The following is a 19,452-nucleotide window of genomic DNA, read 5'->3' on the forward strand; positions in this document are numbered from 1 at the left end:
TTAGAAAGAGCAAGTCGGGAGCAAAACTGCGCACTAAACTTCACAAGGAGGGAACTGCACGAGGGTTCCCAAGCCCTCTTGCGACGCCCCGCACTTTAGTCCCACGTAGACCAGTGTGAAGAATTTTTAGTGGCTTAAATAGATAAAAGCCCATAGTCCAAGAACAACTAGTGCTACATCGCAGATACATCCTTGGCATACGTTTTCATATTTGATAGGTATTCTCATCTGTGTATGATCGCCTTTGAAAGCCGACGTATAAAATCTCTTTAGAGGCTTTCGATATGTCCAAGCACAGACGAACTCGTAAAGAGCCAACCCCTAATCGTGTTTTCTTCACCATTGTCTATTTCGATCGATGGGCCTACTTTATTTCCCAACTTAACCCCCATATTTCGGTAAATTATAAAAACGAACCCAATAATTTTGCTTTATCCATAATCAACCCCGTTGGTTGTATCCTCTTCTCGAGCTCTTGCAAAATAACCACATTATTACCAAAGTGCCACGGCGCCCCTTCCCGCGCCCTCTTCATGAAGCGTAACGAGAGCTAGCACTTTTTAGCAGTGGATTAAACCAAACAACACGTTATAGTCGGTGTGTCCCACAACAGGCTCGAGGGTCCTAGGCGTGACAACCGCTTCTTTGGTCGTGAAGAGCTTATTTGATCTGTTTGCTTGTTTTCTCAGGTCACTGAAATCAGAAAAGGCGACGTTTCCAAAAGACAAACCACAAGTTACGCAAGTAAGAAAGATTTGTTGCATTGTCTGCCAAATCTAAATAACATTATTATGCCAGTTCTGTTATTATTAGTTAAATTTTTGCAGTTGTAAAAGAGATTACATATATTAAACTTTGAAAAAAGTTTAAAAACCTAAAATAAAACCGATTTCACTACCTAAAATCCAAAAAAAAGAAAAAAGAACTGTCTCTGCAATATCCTATACATAAAAACCTCACGAACAATAGATACATCACTCAATGCACCCCTTGAGTGGGGGAAAAAAAAAAGACGAGGATTACCAAAATAAAGGAACAAATTAAGATGCGCAACAATAATAAGCATTTGCTTTTTTATACTAATGAAGAGTCTTTCATCCCAAGAATGCATGCCTCTGACGCAGAAGAGCTATGCTTATCCTCAACAGACTCACCATTCACACACATAACGGACTTCACCTTCCAATAACCACCACTCTTTTTCTTCTCACCTCCATTCCCCCATCTACCCTCACCCTCTTCGCCCCCCGAATTCGAAACCGAGACCCCCCTCCAGTTGCACCAAATCCTCAGCATTATGTAAAGCATCACCAAACAAACTGCTGCTGAAGTCAACACGATCGCCACTATAATGCACACCACTGCCGCATTCGACAGCCCCTCTTTCGATTGATTTGACAACACGATGCACGAATTCAGTGGTTGCCCGCAGAGCTTATTATTACCCAGGAAAGAAGTTGCAGGAAAGTGGGAGAACTCACTGGGAATTTGGCCATAGAGAAGATTGTTCGATAAGTTGAGACACTGGAGACTAGTTAGTTTTTCAAGAAGAGAAGGTATTTGTCCTTGCAGTTGGTTGAATGACAGGTTTAGTCTCTCTAACTTGACGAGATTACCAAGTGTCGAAGGGATTTTGCCAGATAACTGGTTTCGACTCAAATCCAATATCACTTGCAGCTCACTTAGCATTCCTAAGGCTTCTGGTATTGAACCTGTGAGATGATTCTCAGATAATCTCAATTCATAAAGCTTGCTGCAGTTTGCAATTGTCGAAGGTATTGATCCAGAGAAGTTGTTCTTTTGCAGTATAAGGACATTCAGAGAATTGAGATTCCCAATCTCCAATGGAATTGCACCTGAGAGTTTGTTGTCGCTAATGGAAAGCTTGAGTAGGCGAGAGCACTCCCCGATTTCAGCTGGCAAATTACCATAAAATTTGTTGGATGAGAGATCAAGTTCCCCAAGCAAATTCAGGACTCCGAACCAAGAAGGGATCTCTCCAGATAACCCATTCCCATTGAGAAGGAGATGAGTCAATTGCTTGCAGTTCGAAAGCTCCAAGGGGATTTCACCAGTGAGATTATTGAAGGAAAGATCAAGGAAGTCTAGTATCTCAAGTTGGCCTAATTCGACTGGAATCGAACCATTCAGTGAGTTGTGGCCAAGTCTCAGACGAGTCAGGTTTCTCGACTGGCCAATGAAGGGCAAAATTTCTCCACTGAAGCTGTTGTTAGTGACATCTATTTTTATTAAAGAAGTTGAATTCAAGAGAGGGGAGAGACTTCCAGTGAGCCTGTTGTGACAAAAATTGATGAAACTGAGGTTCTTGAGATTGTATAGCGAATCCGGGAGAGGGCCTTCCAGTGAATTATTATACAGAGTGAGAACTTTGAGCTCAGATAGGAATCCAAAAGTGGGAGGAATAGAACCTGAAAGCTTGTTATCAGCCAAGGCTAAATCCTGAAGTTGATGGCAGTAGCCCAAGCTTGCTGGAATTGGACCCGAGAGCTCATTCTGCCTCAACTGAAGCACAACAAGATTCTTGAGCCTTCCAATTGTGACGGGAATCTCACCTGTGAAGTGATTGCCAAAGAAATCCACCTCCTCCAAGCTCGTGCAGTTCGTAAGTTCTTGCGGGATTATTCCAGACATCTGGTTTTCATACAAATGAAAGAGAGTTAACCTCTGCAATCTGCCAATCTCTGCAGGAATTCCACCAGTGAGGCTATTGTGAAAGAGTGACAGCATCTCGAGATTGCTAAGATTTCCAATTTCGGGAGGTAGATTTCCAACAAAACTGTTGTTGTGGAGCAACAAATTGGTTAGTTTTGAAAGGCGATCGATATTTGAAGGAAACACTCCATTGAAACTATTATTTGAGATATCGAGCGATTTCAGAGAAGTGCAATTCAGCAGTGCATCAAAGGAGCCAGTTAAATTGTTCTCTGCAACGAACAGGTTCTCCAAGCTCGAGCTACCAGGGCAGAGATCAAGAGAGATTCCTCCCTCCAAGAAGTTGTTCGAGAGAACTAGATACTCGAGATTCTTGAGATTGCTAGTTGAGAGATTGATAGTACCTGAAAGATTGTTCTGAGACAAGTCTAAGATTTGAAGCTGGCTTAATTGGTTCAGCTCCACTGGGATCCCGCCGCTGAGGCCATTGCCAAGCAAATACAGATAATTTAGATTCGAAAGATTTCTGAGTTCAGTAGGAATCAATCCAGAGAACCGGTTATTGGCAAGATTAAGAGTTTGCAATGCAGAGAGTCTCCCAATTGAAGGAGGGATATTCCCTTGTAGATTGTTGTCAGCTACTGAAAGAACTTGGAGATCCTTGCAATCAGCAATCTCTTCAGGTAGTATGCCACTGAGACTGTTCTGCTGTAAGTTGAGAATATTGAGTCGCTTCAAACTGCGGAATTCCATTGGAATGCTTCCATTTAGTTGGCAGGAAGCAAGAGCTAGTGTTTCCAATGCAGTGCAGTTGCTGAGTTGTGGTGGTATCCCTCCTGACAACAGATTATCTCCTATTCTCAGAACTTTGAGCTTCTTCAAAATGCCAAGCTCAGGAGGGATCGATCCTGATAAAAAATTTGAGTAGAGAAGCAACTCCTGCAGGTTCTTGAGAAAGCTAAGCTCCCAAGGGATTGGCCCAGAAAAAGAATTCAACGATAAATCAAGAACCTGAAGAGAAGTAAGTTGTCCAATCTTTGAAGATATGGAACCAGAGAGCCCATTGCTCGACAGGTTCAGACTCACAAGGTCTTGGGTCTCGCCTACAAAGCATGAAACTCCATTCCAGTTTCTGCAAAGATCAGTGTCTGATGACCAGCTCCTAAGAAGTCCTCGTGGATCGATCACTTCAGACTTTACTTGCAGCAGGATGTTAGACTGAATTGTTATATCACCACAGACAGTGATAAGAATGGAACTGAGCAACAATATTAAGAGGTTCTGCTTCCCACCCATTTCTGAGTTCAAGTCAAGAATGGGAACTTACAGCATTAGTTTACTAAGATGAGAGAGCTGGAGTTTGGGAAGATGAACCTTGGAGTTTCCTAGAATGTAAGTTCAACTGAACAGGTATAATAGCAGTTGGAAAGTGATGGATGCTTTATAAGAGTAATGTTCCACAGGACAACTGCTCTTTATTTCCCATTTAAGTTGGAACCTTAAGACTCTAGAGATAGTGAAAGATTTGGCATGCTTAGAAAATACCTAGGTGACCCACTTCTGGAGTTCAAAATGCTGATATCAATGTTATTTATTTATTTTAATCCATCATCACTTTTCCCATTTTGGTGCCATGATTCAGGAATGATTGGTTGAATTCTTTGCATCATGATTTGAAGAGGAGATCCTCATCAAATGGATAATGGATGGTCAATTGCATCTCTGTGTATTTCAAACATGATGGAGATGGTGAGATTCTTAAATGTTGGAGTCAAGGAGGAAATATGAGAGTCTACTCACTCATACCACATGAAGTCAAAGCTACATCATTTTTATCTGTCCTGCAAGTCTACTGAATGCAAGCAAGAGATAGAAAATACCATATGAACCGACCTAATTTCTTTGACACAACTCTTGATTCAAAATTTTCAATTATGGTCAACATAAGGTATTTTGATTAACAGAACCAATAATATTAAATATTTCATGTATGCCAGCAATATGAACAACGTTGGAGGTAATTAAGAAGTATATGATAGTTTACAGAGGAGATGATCGAAAATAAAACTTAATGGAGGAATATGATTCATGCAGCTGACCTCAAAAAATTTGGGACAAACACTTTGTTGTGGTTATGTACAATATGAATAACATACTAGCAATTACTTCATATGCATTAGCATTTAACAAACTAGTTGTGGAATTTTCTCTAGATAATTAACACATGTCTAATGTGAAGTTGTAAAATGCTAGTCTATAAATTCAACAGCAAGGCTGAACACAACAGAGAAAATCAACAAGAAAAAAAAAATCCAATTCTCATCAACCTTTTGTATTTAGGCTTGATTAGACCTATATCTAACCCTTATGATTCTTTAAGATTGAGTGAAGCCAATGTCCTGGGGTCCGCAACCCTTTTTTTCTTCTACCTAAAACTCACCTAATACAAAATTTTAAACCAGAAAAAAACAGACTGGCAAAACTAAAACCACCCTCCCCCTTCGAAAACCAGCATGCTTTTTTTTCACCGGTAATCTTACTTAATCCCCAGTTTATGATTCCACTGTGAAGAAAGCCCCAAATGTGTGCAGACAGAGGGAGTTGCTCTCTCTTATTTCATCAATTCTTCTGTAGACAAAATCATTTTCTCTTCCTTAGCTTTTCACACCCTCCTTTCTCCTTTCACCTTTCTAAGTTTATCAGGACTTTAATTATTTTGTAGGCAAAGGCAATTGAAAAAGACACAAAGGAAAGTCACATCAAAGGTCCATGACAAGGAAATAAATAATGGCATGCCTCATGTTAAAGTCATATAAAAGAAATACATTAAGCAACTAAAATTAACACATCCACAAGTCAAGGATAATATGGCAAGCTCTGTTAAGCGGAGTACAAATTTTATCAGAACATCCGTTGAGTGTTCAAGCCTTTCAGGGAGAGGATAAAGGGTCATTTGGGGATTTTACACGTTTTTTTAATGGTTTAAACCACCTCATTCGTATAGGGAGTATTCTGATAAGATTTGTATTTAACAGCCAAAAAAAACCTTCTCCTAGTTTTAGAAACATGCTAAGGAATTTCTGTAGTAGAAAACTACAAGCATAATAGTGGGAGAGAGATTGAAGGAAACAAGAAAGGACAAAGGAGAAGGTATAGATCATGGGAGGACCAAAATAGTGATAAGATTATAATAAAGAGAGCATCAATAATGACGACGGTGATATAGTTTTTATAGAGAGGGGGTGGCCTCTTACATTGTTTTGAAATGGAAAGAATCTAGAGACATCAGCTGCAATATAGAACAACTTCTCAACCACCCTTTGATTTGGTAACATGAAGACAGTAGTATTTGATTTAATTTCCACCACTTGGCTCGTTGTTTAATCAAACTCTTGACCTTTCTTGACTAGAAACATGTTGACTTTCCCATAGGAATAATGAATGTTGATTTTGGTATCCAAATTTGGGCACAATTCCATAACCAATTCATAGCATTAGGTAGCTAGCAAGAGAATCCAGGGACTTCATGAATTTGGTCAGCTTGGCCCCACTTGCTTAGAAAATTTAGAAGCCAACAGAGCAAAGAAGAGTGACTGACCCTTCTAGTCATATGAGAATGATTCTTACACGTATCAGAATATATGCTGCTCATACATGAAAATTTTGAAAGGATCTATTTCAATATGTCAAAAATCAGGAGAACTTGGTACGAAAAAAATAATATGGATAGATTTATCACTAACAACTGTTCTACCAAATAAATCTTAGTTTCTGCCAATGTGTTAAAATGTGCATCAGAATAATATGAATCACTAAACTAGAGAACTCACCAAGCATTTTTGTAACATCACGTCGAAAATAAATTTACAAAAATATTCTAAATTCAGATAATAATAGCATATATAATACACAAATGTGATCAGCAAAAATCTTTTTTATGAACCTGAGCCAAATATTCTGGTGAATATACAAGGCAACATTGCAAGAACGGGATATTAGAATGTAGCCAAATGGTCAAGCAGATTCAAAAGGAAGCAACACATATGTCCATCTTGTAAAATTTTCTTACAGTCCTAAAGGAATGGAGCCAACAAAAGAACATGTTTGAATTCATGAATCAAGAGAAAATTTGACCAAATGGCAAAAGTTCACAAGAATATCGTGCATATATATACTTAATATTTACAGAAGAACTAAGTACTAGTCCATAGGAGCTACTGTACACAGTTACAGCTGCTCATCTTAGATGTGATTCAAACCTTGTAAAACTCTTTCACCTAGTACAATGCCTTAATCTAATTTCAGACGAGAGAAAACAGGATTGCCTGATATTTTTCCATTTGACCAAGTCTTATGACTTGACAGTAACCAACACATATCATCAGTTGGGAGAGTTAGTTTTGCTTATCCAAGTTAACATGCATTAGCTAATGTGGAGCCATACCTTGAATTTAGTTCGATGAATTTCCCCTGCTTCCATCAACACTTTAAAGTAGTGCTCCCTTTCAGTCAGCCTATATAACCAATGCTCTATATCTGTAAAGACTTTATCCGTTCTCCATCAGTCTGCCACCAGAGAAACATCTTTTGAGCTCAGGTGGAAGTCATGAGTACATACAAACTGGTAATTACAACTAATGATAATTCATGCTTAATCATGTTACTCAACGAAGTTTCAGCATTCATAATGCATATGATTGATGTAGCATGTTTTCTAATCAATAAGGTGGACAATTTCCACCCTGTATCCTAGAAATAATAAATTATTTAATCATGTATCGGCAAAGGGACTTGCACCAGTTCACTTATTTTGTGAACCATGTATCGGCAACATGATTGAAGTGCACCAGGAAAAATCCAGGTTTCACATATCACCCAAATTTCTGGTCAAAAGGAAGAATTTACATATGACAATGCAATAAGGATTTAGTTAACTGGTGATAACAGCTAAAACTTCAGGCTCCGTTATACAAATAATTGAGTATCCGAAGGAAACAGACAATGTGATTATAATGCGAAATATATTTGGCAGGCATGCTCAGTATTAAAGCATGCTAAGTGATGTTAGGTTTTTTTACCCCCCACCTTTCTTGATTTCAATGCATTTATCTTGAAGACATACTTTCGTCAAAAAAAAAGATAATAAATAACAGATGCTGAAATTTATTGTTAATGGAAAACTTAAAATCTGCTGAAGGCACTTTGGTATCCAGTTGTTTATTTTGGATAATCTTTTTAAATGAACAGCAGCCTTGTTACAGACACACTTTTTTCGCTAAAGTAATTATATAAATTTCAACAGAGATGGTAGTTAAGGTCAGTGTACTCATTCTGATAACAGTATACATTACTTCATCTCAATAAGTAGAATATTACCAAAAAGAGACTGACCAGCGGAAATAGTATCCAATATATGTATTTCCCAAAAGATTCAAAATAAATGACATTTCCTCAGCATTCTGAAATAAAATTGGCTGAAAATATTCACATGTTGAGGCATGGATTCTGTTAGACCCTAATGCCACTAGAAAAGAACCCTAAAAAGAGGTGAATAGGATATTATGCTAATCTAATATGATTTATGTCAAATTAAAAACTTATTAACAAATATCCTAGAAAAATAGATATGCAACACTTAATATGCAAGGATATGAAACTAAGGGTGATGTAAACACAAAGCAATATAAACAAGATAATGAACAAACTAAATAATGAAACAATGACGATGTAAGCAATGAGCACAAATATAAGTGAACGCCAATGCACACTCAAACACATAAAAAAAGATCACGGAGTTCGGACTTTCCGTCTTACGTCTCCGCTCCCCACTCCCGGGAAGAATCCACTACATAACCGGGTTTTTAACGCTCACCGAATAACGTTTACACCACACAATATCGGTTTTCAACGCTCATTGATCAAACGTTCACAATCACTCACAATGTAACTACACAACTGTCATCACAAGTGTTAGCCTCTCACGTGTCTCCCTCAAGTGCTCGGAATTACTACCTCTCACTAGGTTTTACTACCGACGTCACTCCTCTTGGGACCGACCACATCTCTCACCTCTACACTTCTCTTGGTGTACTTGTGTAATACAAAGTGAACCTCACAAATTAACGCTCAACAATAAATGATTGTTCTCTAAACAAGATGAGAACTCAATTAAACTCAACTCAATATTACAAACTCTCACAACCCTAATAAAACTATGTATGAAAATACTAAAAGCTCAAGTGGGAGTGGGTAACAATAAGATTTAATAAATAAAACAAATCTAAACTCAATTATAAATCTAGCTTTAATAAAAATGATAAACAAACAAATATGTAAATGTAAAGCTAGATAGAGTTTAGAAACACTTCACTAAAGATGACAAGAGAGAGAAGAGTGAAGCTCAAACACAAATGGTGATCTCCTCTAGCTCTTGAGAAAATTTCTTTACAAACCGAAACTTGAAACAAACTTGAAACCCTTAAACAGACTTGTAAAACTCTTTTAAACTTTTCTCTTCATTGGTTTTAGGTCTAAGGTATGAGGGATATTTATAGAGACCCCAAAACACAAGAAAAACAAAGCAAAAAGGTCAAAAATCCAAAACAAGACAAAGCTGAAAAAACTAGCCGTTACAGGCGTCGGTCGATTGATGAGCTGAATCAGTCGACTGACGTGCTGACCGTTACAGGCAGCTAACAGCTTATCAATCGACTAATGAATCTCGTCAGTTGACTGATGACCTCATCAGTCGACTGGTCAGTCGACCGAATAAGAAACAGAAACTATTAATGATTCCAGACGGTTTCTTCAGTGGACTGAACACTTGCATCAGTCGACTGATAACATAATATCAGCCTGATTAAAACAGATAATCTGATTTTTAAAGTGCCTTTAAAAATAACAAATAAATTCTAAAAAATATAAAAATTTGGGAAATGATTAAACATGCAAATGAACATGTTATAAAAAAAAATTTGGAATTGCACTTCTCATTTGTGAAAACTCATCAATTTGCTAAAATGTCCAAAACATGAAAAGTTGATAGACATGAAATTTGATGTTTTGATATAAACCAAGTTTTGAAACTTTATAAAATGATTTTATAGACTTAATAAAATATGTATATAATGATTGTTAAGTCCATAAACAAATAACTCAATATTTTCACAAATTTATATTTATATAAACTGAAAAACAAAAAACCAAAACGTGTATATATATAACTATATATATATATATATATAACTATATATATATATATATATATATATATAGAAACCAATAAAATGTGTGTGTATATATTTTTGAGCTTAAAGTATTGAACACACATAATATAAACCTAAACTAAATTACCCAAGTTTGATAGATCTTCAATGAGCTCTTCTTAGTAAACATGGATGAAGCTTGAACTTGAATCTTTGACTTGAATTGTGCATAGGTTCACTCCACTATTCCGCCAACCTCCATTAGATATGACCGTGAAAGCTCAATTCCATCCATCCTCCAACACATTGTTTGTCTAGAATAAATAAGAAAAAACACAAACACTAGCAAATAATATTAGTAATGAATTATTTGTAAAAACATCATCAAAACAAAAAGGCCAACAATCTCTTCGTTTTTTATGATGACAAACAATTTACACAATGAGATATGCATGATATGAAATGAATATAAATTATGATTATCATGCATAAAAATAAACAAGGTATACTCACAATATTTCCCTCCCTTTGACAACATCAAGAAGGGGAAAACAATAAAAGATAACAAAGCATAAGCTCCCCCTACAAATTTGCATAGACGAGTATAAAAACAATAAAGGAATAGGGAAGACTCCCCCTATCAAAATGTCTTAAAGAATATATGAAATGAGTACTAAGGCAAACACGTGAGTAAGCATAAATGAGAAACATGCCAAATATCACTCACATACAACAAGACAATGAGAACACATATTGATATGTCATTAAAAAAACATAAAAACCATATGAAAATAGATTTATGAAAACAAATGAATAGGAAACATGAGAATCATGAAAAAAGGTTTTCAAATGAAAACAATTCAACCAAACAAAATCATAAATCAATGAATCCAACCAAGATCAATTTCAACAAGAAATCAAGAGAGACAACCACATCAACTCATATAAACATATATCACCCGGTAAACATGAAACAAATCCGGGGGTTGCTTAAACACAAACCTCTTATGAAAAATAAAAATTAATAAAATAAAAACAAAGGAATTGACTTAAAAAATGTTTTCATTTTCAAGAATTTCAAACCACTTTTTTCAAAACCAAAAAATAAAAACATTAAAAAATTTGATTAAAAATTAAAAAGATTTTGGTACCCAATTATTCTTGGTACCGGAGAGTCTAGAGACATGACCCCTATTATGAAAACTCAATGTCCTAGGGTTATGATCCCTTTTGGGCGTATTTTGTGCACGAGTCCGATCATAGCAATATTCACGTAAATGACACATCCGATTCCAATAAGAACAATAAAAAGGATGCATTTGTTTTTGTTGACCATGTGGATGTGCACGTGAAACATTTGCAAAAATAGATTGTTTTTTAAAATTATTTTGCAAATAGAAAACTCTTTTTAAATCAAAACAAATTTTGGTCAAATGATCAAATCTATCATAATAATCACATTGATACATATTAGCATGCTTATGATGAACTTTGTGAGTATGAGCATATGAATGTGTATGTGTATATGATGATGAAGCTTGATGGGATGCACTAGGAACATTAGATTTTGTGGGTTTACGTGCATCATAGTAAAATTTAATAATGTGATCTTTTCGGCCGCAAATGAAACATTTGTAAACTTTGCTATATATATGTGCATAATGAGTGGATGATTTTGCATTAGACTTGGCACACATATCCATAAGTTTCTTATGATTAACAATGCATAAATTAAGAGTTAAATCTAAAGAGGTAATATGATTTTTAACATCATTCAACTCATCATTAGGCACATATGCATTAACATTAGAAGTAGAACATATATGATTATTTCTAAAAGAATTAAACTTATTTTTAATATTCTCTACTTCTAATATGGTATTATTCTTAGCATGAGATAAGCTAGAAATGGATGAGGTTAATTTTTTATTTTCCAAATTTAACAAGTCATTGTTTTCTTTAAGCATAGTATTTTCTTTTACAATGATATCAAATTTGGACATTAGCTCCTCATGATCGTATTCTAATGTAACATGCTTGTTTTTTAAATTAATAAAATTATTATGCAACTTAGTGTAGGCATACATTAACCTATCATATGCACAAATGAGTTCATTAATGGATAATTCACTATCGGATTCTGAATTGCTTACCACACTAGGGCTATCGCCTAGTGACCGTGTGCACGATAAGGCTCCACATGAACTTGAAGAGAAATCCGCCAAAATTTGTCGGATTGCCTCCAAGTTTTCTTGATGTGCTTCTATGAATTTTTATAATTTGTAAGCACTATCAAATGAATCAAGCTTGTTAGAAAAAGATAATTTTCTATGAATTTTTATAATTTGTAAGCATTATCAAATGAATCAAGCTTGTTAGAAAAAGATAAATCAAAAGCATTACGTAAAAATTCTAACAAGAGCTTATTCATTGTAAACATCTTATGATCATTTTTACTCCACTTGGATTTCTCCGAAGTGGGTATAATATAAGCACAATCTATAATTTCTCATAAATCAAAGTGTCTAGATCGAACAAAAAGTTTAAATCTAACACACCATTAAGCATAGGGAAAATTATCTAATCTAGGAGCAATATTAATGGCATAACCAAGACTAGGTGCACCGTACATATCCATAATTATAATTATATGCAAGCAAGATAAATATAATCAAAACTAGATTAGCACAATAAGATAACTTGGATCTTTAACTCAAGGCGATTAGACCTTAAATCAAATAGTACCAAGCTCTGATACCAATTGTTAGACCCTAATATCACTAGGAAAGAACCCTAGAGGGGGGATGAATAGGGTCTTATGCTAATCTATTCTGATTTATGCTAAATTAAAAACTTATTAATAAATATCCTAGGAAAATAGATATGCAACACTTAATATGTAAGGATATGAAACTAAGGATGATGTAAACACAAAGCAATATAAACAAGATAGTGGACAAACTAAATAATGAGACAATGACGATATAAGCAATGAGCACAAATATAAGTGAACGCCAATGTACACTCAAACACATAAAAAATGGTCACGGAGTTCGGACCTTCCGTCTTACGTCTCCGCTCCCCACTCCCGGGGAGAATCCACTACACAACCGAACGCTCACCCGAATAACGTTTACACCACACAATATCAGTTTTCAACGCTCATCGATCAAACATTCACAATCACTCACAATGTAACTACACAACTGTCACCTCAAGTGTTAGCCTCTCACGTGTCTTCCTCAAGTGCTTGAAATTACTACCTCTCACTAGACTTTACTACCGATAATACTCCTCTAGGTACCGACCACGTCTCTCACCTCTACACTCCTCTTGGTGTACTTATATAATATAAAATGAACCTCACAAATTAACGCTCAACACTAAATGATTATTCTCTAAACAAGGTGAGCAATTAAGCTCAACTCAATGTTATAAACTCTCACAACCCTAATAATACTATGTATGAAAATACTAAAACCTCAAGTGGGTGTGTGTAACAATGAGATTTAACAAATAAAACAAATCTAAACTCAATTATAAATCTAGCTTTAATAAAAATGTTAAACAAACAAATATATAAATGTAAAGCTAGATAGAGTTTAGAAACACTTCTCTAAAGATGACAAGAGAGAGAGAAGAGTGAAGCTCAAACACAAATGGTGATCTCCTCTAACTCTTATGAAAATTTCTTCACAAACTGAAACTTGAAACAAACTTGAAACCCTTAAACAAACTTGTAAAACTCTTTTAAAACTTTTCTCTTCATTGGTTTTAGTTCTGAGGTATGAGGGGTATTTATAGAGACCCCAAAACACAAGAAAAACAAAGCAAAAAGACCAAAAATCTAAAACAGGACAAAGCTGAAAAAACTAGTCGTTACAGGCGTCGGTCGACTGATGAGCTGATTCAGTCGACTGACGAGCTGACTGTTACAGACAGGTAATAGTTTATCAGCCGACTGATGACCTCATCAGCCGACTGATGACCTCATCAGCCGACTGATCAGTCAACTAAATAAGAAACAGAAACTATTGATGATTTCAGGCGGTTCTTTTAGTCAACTGAACACTTGTATTAGTCGACTGATAACATAATATCAGCCTAATTAAAACAAAAAATCTAATTTTAAAGTGTATTTAAAAATAGCAAATAAATTCTAAAAAATATAAAAAATTTGGAAATGATTGTAAACATGTAAATGAACATATTATAAAAAGAATTTTTAGAATTGCACTTCTCATTTGTGAAAAGTCATCATTTTGCAAAAATACCTAAAACATGAAAAGTTGATAGACATGAATTTTGATGTTTTGACATAAACCAAGTTTTAAAACTTTGTAAAATGATTTTATAGAATTAATAAAATATGTATATAATGATTGTTAAGTCCATAAACAAACAACTCAATATTTTCACAAATTTATATTTATATAAACTTGAAAACAAAAAACCAAAACATGTATATATATATATATATATATATATATATATATATAAACCAATAAAATGTGTGTATATGATATTGAGCTTAAAGTATTGAACACACATAATATAAACCTAAACTAAATTACACAAGCTTGATAGATCTTCAATGAGCTCTTCTTGGTAAACATGGATGAAGCTTGAACTTGAATCTTTGACTTGAATGTGCATAGCTTCACTTCACTATTCCGCCACCTTCATTGGATATGATCGTGAAAACTCGATTCCATCCATCCTCCAACACATTGTTTTGCCTAAAATAAATAAGAAAACACAAACACTAGACAAACAATATTAGTTGTAAATTGTTTGTAAAAACATCATCAAAACAAAAAGACCAACAGATTCCACATTTCCATATTGTGAGATACAATGATGTTTTTCGTTCTAGGCCAACTCAACCAATCATGCACCTCATCTCCGTTGATCTCAGGCTCTCAGCAGTCTATTTTTCTAGCACATCTTTATGCATTTTACATTACCGACTTCAAACATGCTCCTAATTAAAATCATAAAGGTATTAGCACAAGGTTGCAACTCCTTCTGTATCATCTCATCATAGAAAGCCAGTGCCTTTTTAATCTCACCTTTCCTGCAACACCCTTTTATCATTGCATCAAACATACAACTGTTGAGGGTCATGGATTTCTCTTTAATAATATTTACGAATTTTTCGGCTTCTTTCAAATCTCCACATTCACAAAGATTTCTAATCAATGAAGTCTGGACCAAAGGACCAATAGTGAGGCCTCTGTGCTCCATTTCATAGTATATTTTAAGAATCTCTTGAGCCTTTCTAATCTTTCCGTATCCATCCATGAGCTTAGAGTAAATCTCTTCATTTGGCACAAACCCTTTATCGATTAAAACAGTTAATAACTCACTTGCTTTCTCAACCTCTCCAGCTTCTGAAAGCTTTCCTGCGATCTCACTGCAAGCTGAACAATCAAGAATAAATCCTTTCTTCAGCATCCTCTCATGCAACTTCAAGCTATCATCCAATCTCCCAACTCTGGAACAACCTCCCATAAGAAAATTGTAAGTCTTGTCATACGGCTTCAATCCAATGGATTCCATTTCTTCCATCAATCGCATAGCTTTTTCAATCCTTCCATCCTTACAATATGCTCCTATAAAAGAAGTATGAACAAAAGCATTAGAACTGAATCCTCTCTTAACCATGCTATCATAAAATTCATAGGCCAGCTCCAATTTACCCATCTCGCAATACCCATATATAACTAAAGAATTCATCACATCATCTAAGATCAACTTCTTTTGCAAAAGTCTTTTAAGCAACATGACCCCTTCTTCGATTCTACCCTCTTGAAATATCCTCAAAGCCAACCTCAAATTAACAATCACTCCAGGGCCACAATTTTTCCTGCGAATTCTACTCAAAACATCAGTCATCGTTCTTAAACTCCCCTCCTTGCACATAACATCGACCATAATCTCAACAGTTCTTTGGTTTGGATAAACTCTTCTCTCAATCATATATTCATACACCTTCCATGCAAAATCGTTCTTATCTGATCTCTGAGCAACACGCAACATCGAATTAAAACTGATGAGACTAGAACAGAACCCATGATCACTCAAGTAACAACAAGCATCAAAAGCAAGCTCAACCGTCCTCATCTTTGAATAAGTCTGTACTAAAAGATCAAACACCCGAGGACCGGGTAATGCAAGTCCATAAGTGCTCAAAATGGTCTCTGCCACTGAAATTCTCGAGTGCTCGGATGCTAAATTCTTTTTTATACAAGACTCAAGCAATGCCTGGGCATCAGTAAGCAGCCCAGCATGAACAAGGATGTGAATAACTATGCAATAAGAGCGAAGCCCATGTCGAAAGTTTTGATCTTGGGAGGACCAGTGGAAGAAAGTCAAGGCCTTTTTGGCGTTCATGGGTTCTTTGAGGTTGAGGAGGACTTTCTCTACAAGGGTTTCAGTTAATTGGATGGAGGGAAATTTGGAAGTTAGAGTGTCCCAGTTTGCTCCTTGAGCTAAAAGATTGCAAACTGGGGCTACAAAGTCTGAGGAATTTGGCTGTTTGGCTAGGGTTTGGGATGATCTGAGATTGAAGGAGGAGTAGGGTTTAAGAGATTGGGAGATATTATGGGTGAGGGTTCGAGGAATTCGAATAAAGGACATCATGAATTAATGAAGAAATGCATGAAAAATTAGCAGAAATTAAATCCTTGATGTTATAAAGTAGGGTAAATTACAAATAACCCCCCATTTATACACTCACTAGCAGACAAGCCCCTTGAGTTATTACTTATTTCTTAGCGCTCAACAGTTGGCCTCCTTCAATTCAAGAATTGGAGAGGTGTTATCTGCAATTTATCTTTTATTTCTAAAAATTGCAATTCAGCATGCTAAGTGCTAACATTAGATGAGTTAAGAGGGGTACATGCTACTGAATATATAGATCAAGGGTATTATAGAGTAAATCATGTAAAACTCTATATTTTGATAGAAATGGAAGTCTGAGAAACGTATATGCAGAAAAAAGTAATAAATTTTATTTTCTGACTGCTTATTTTAAGATTAATAAAATGGTTTTGAGGAGGGAATGGCGGATTTAAGAACCGTATTAAATGAAACCATTTAACTGTTCTATTTAGTCCTATTTTTTTTTTGAATGTTTTGTTTGATCTTATTTAAGCATAACTTGTTTAGGCCCTAATTCTATATGATTGTCTTATTAGTACCTTCTTATGTTCCATAAGTTAACCCCGTGATTTTCACATGATGAAACTGGACAAAATTATCTCTAATTGTTGGTAGTTCCAGGGAGAAACTAAACAAATGAAATTATACTCGAAAGTCATAAACTTGACCCCAGCTCTGAACTCTTACCAGCTTCAGAAACCGTCAATTCACCAATCGAATCATTATTGTCCAACATTTCTCAAAGAAAGGACTTCAACAATACCCAACTCAATAAGATTACCATTCAGTTTGAAAGCAAAAAAAGAAAAATAACAAAAACACACAGCCGTGTATATGTAACACTCTCATCCACTTTTTATGTTAGTATACAGAGAAGGATTTCACCAAAAAATAAGAGGTTGAAAGTTGCAGCATACAATATCTCATGCCTAATCTCTAATTCTCCCCGACGAACATGCTCAACAAAAAAAATTTGAATAATCCCGCAAGTCACCATTGCAAAAGAATAAGCATAGAAGATAACAAAACACAATTCACAGAATTCCCTCTGGTTTCATCTTTAGATGAGATTTGCCTTCTTCAAGAACCTAATCGTTCTACAGTAGTATGGCCATATCGACTCAACATAATCCAAGTACTTCTCAACTGCCCACTCTTGAAGCTGTTTCATCTTTCTCGCAAACAACTGTTTATAATCCATGTTCTTGAAATCATCGACAGGCTTCCAGAAACGAACATATAAATATGCTTTCAGTTTTCCGTCGGATATGTAATTATAGACCAACAGATAGTAGGATGGCAAGTTCTTCACTAATCTGATAGCCGATATAAGACAAAAGATATAGAGAGAACAAAGAACGCGTATAATCTTTACATAGAGAGCAACAATCAGTGGTCCAATAACCCACATCGGAGTTAATTCCTTCGTGACTTCAGCTCCATACACCGTTCTGACTGTAAGGTAGAAGGGAATGCTGCAACAAGAGAGATAATGGTCAGAACATCAAGGAGAATATCTCATAGTTTTCCCCTTGTATTCTGTAGCTATATATCTCTAGTGGTCAAATAAGACACAATAAGATTCATTGAATCGGGGGGAAAATTATCCTAAGAAGTACTTCAAACTAAAGTGATGGAATCTTTTCCCCCTCAGTTTTTCTTACGTACCTGATCACGATTGTTTGAACTATGATCTAAGAGAATTAAGTTTTCCTTTTCTCTAAAATTGCACTTGCAGTTATAGATATCGCAGAGACAAAGAAGGCAAAAATAAGGAAACCAGGCATTTCGTTCATATAATAAACCAAAATACACAACTAAGTTATAAGGACAAGTCATCTGTTGCATCCACAATGTCACATTAAAAAACTCAAGAAAAAACTGAAACCGAAAGAAACCTACAGCATCCACAAAGAAAAGTATTGCTTTAAAGGAACAGGATGGTTTAAATATGCAACAATAAAGCGCAACTACTAAAGTAAATAAGGAAAAATTTCAATCGAGCGAGAAAATCAATTTTTAGGTATGAACATTAGCCAAAAGGGAATACATCGTCCACACTATTGAAATTAAAAATAACAGCCCAAAAAAAAAGGGACCGAATATATTAATATCAACAACTTACAAGATCAACATTGGGAGACTAATTGCTGCATCAAGTTTCAGGAAATGCAACACCATGGATTTCAATACTTGTCCTGCTTCCCCTCTGAATGGTACTTTCCGACTGTCAGATGCTTCACTTTCTCCCATTTTTTCACCCGAAACCGCATTTGATGGACTCAAAGTCTGTGTCCACAACATCAAGAGCCACTTACTGAATAACTTTTGAATCGAAAGAGATCCCGCTGTTATGTCTTCTCTGTCTTCAGATGCATAGGATATCGACTGAGTTCGTTCATCCAGAGATTCCTTTATCACTTCTTTCTCCTCTTGTGTTTTACATAACTGAACAGGGGTTTTGGTGAACTTGGAACTACCATTGCTATGATCTGATTCATCATTCTGGGTACTGCCTTTAAATGACAAGACTTGAAAAGGTTTTCTCTTCGACAAATTAATAGGATGGGATCTGAACAGAAAGCACACAATGCAAAGGATTAGGATGGGCTTTATGATGCACGAGTTTGATTAAATGAAATATGAATAAGCGTCAACGTGCATGTTGCGAGCATGTCTGAGAACAGTGTGGCGTTACGAACAGCTAAAGAATTCAGAGACAAATGGATCATGTATTCAAAAAAAACATTACATGGAGATCCTGAGAAAAGTTTCAGCACAAAAGCAAATGAAAAAGGAAAACAACACCATGAAACAGAATAGATAAATAAGTTTCTTATAAATCAATCATTAAAGTATGATCACAGCATAAGATAGAGAACAGATATGCCAAATATGTCTCATATCA

At 35.6% G+C, this 19,452-nt stretch overlaps 3 protein-coding genes across 4 annotated transcripts in view; all 3 read right to left on the reverse strand.

Annotated features, from left to right (window-relative positions):
• LOC109845271 (LRR receptor-like serine/threonine-protein kinase GSO1) lies at positions 866 to 4,256 on the reverse strand. Its single transcript, XM_020414505.1, has one exon. It carries the CDS (start codon positions 3,967 to 3,969, stop codon positions 1,075 to 1,077), a length of 2,895 nt encoding a protein of 964 aa, XP_020270094.1. The 5' UTR covers positions 3,970 to 4,256; the 3' UTR covers positions 866 to 1,074.
• LOC109846436 (pentatricopeptide repeat-containing protein At1g66345, mitochondrial-like) lies at positions 14,729 to 16,522 on the reverse strand. Its single transcript, XM_020415670.1, has one exon. It carries the CDS (start codon positions 16,518 to 16,520, stop codon positions 14,817 to 14,819), a length of 1,704 nt encoding a protein of 567 aa, XP_020271259.1. The 5' UTR covers positions 16,521 to 16,522; the 3' UTR covers positions 14,729 to 14,816.
• Positions 17,355 to 19,452, reverse strand: part of LOC109845284 — a 4,465-nt gene continuing 2,367 nt past the window's right edge. For both annotated transcript variants that reach the window (XM_020414518.1, XM_020414519.1), the window contains exons 4-5: positions 18,670 to 19,116; positions 17,355 to 18,019 (exon numbers count right to left, since the gene is read on the reverse strand). In XM_020414518.1, the coding sequence (XP_020270107.1) occupies positions 17,605 to 18,019; positions 18,670 to 19,116 (862 nt within the window). In that variant the 3' untranslated portion in view covers positions 17,355 to 17,604. The remainder of the gene's footprint in view (positions 18,020 to 18,669; positions 19,117 to 19,452) is intronic.

This window comes from Asparagus officinalis, chromosome 6 (assembly GCF_001876935.1).
Source record: "Asparagus officinalis chromosome 6, Aspof.V1, whole genome shotgun sequence".
Taxonomy (NCBI): domain Eukaryota; kingdom Viridiplantae; phylum Streptophyta; class Magnoliopsida; order Asparagales; family Asparagaceae; genus Asparagus; species Asparagus officinalis.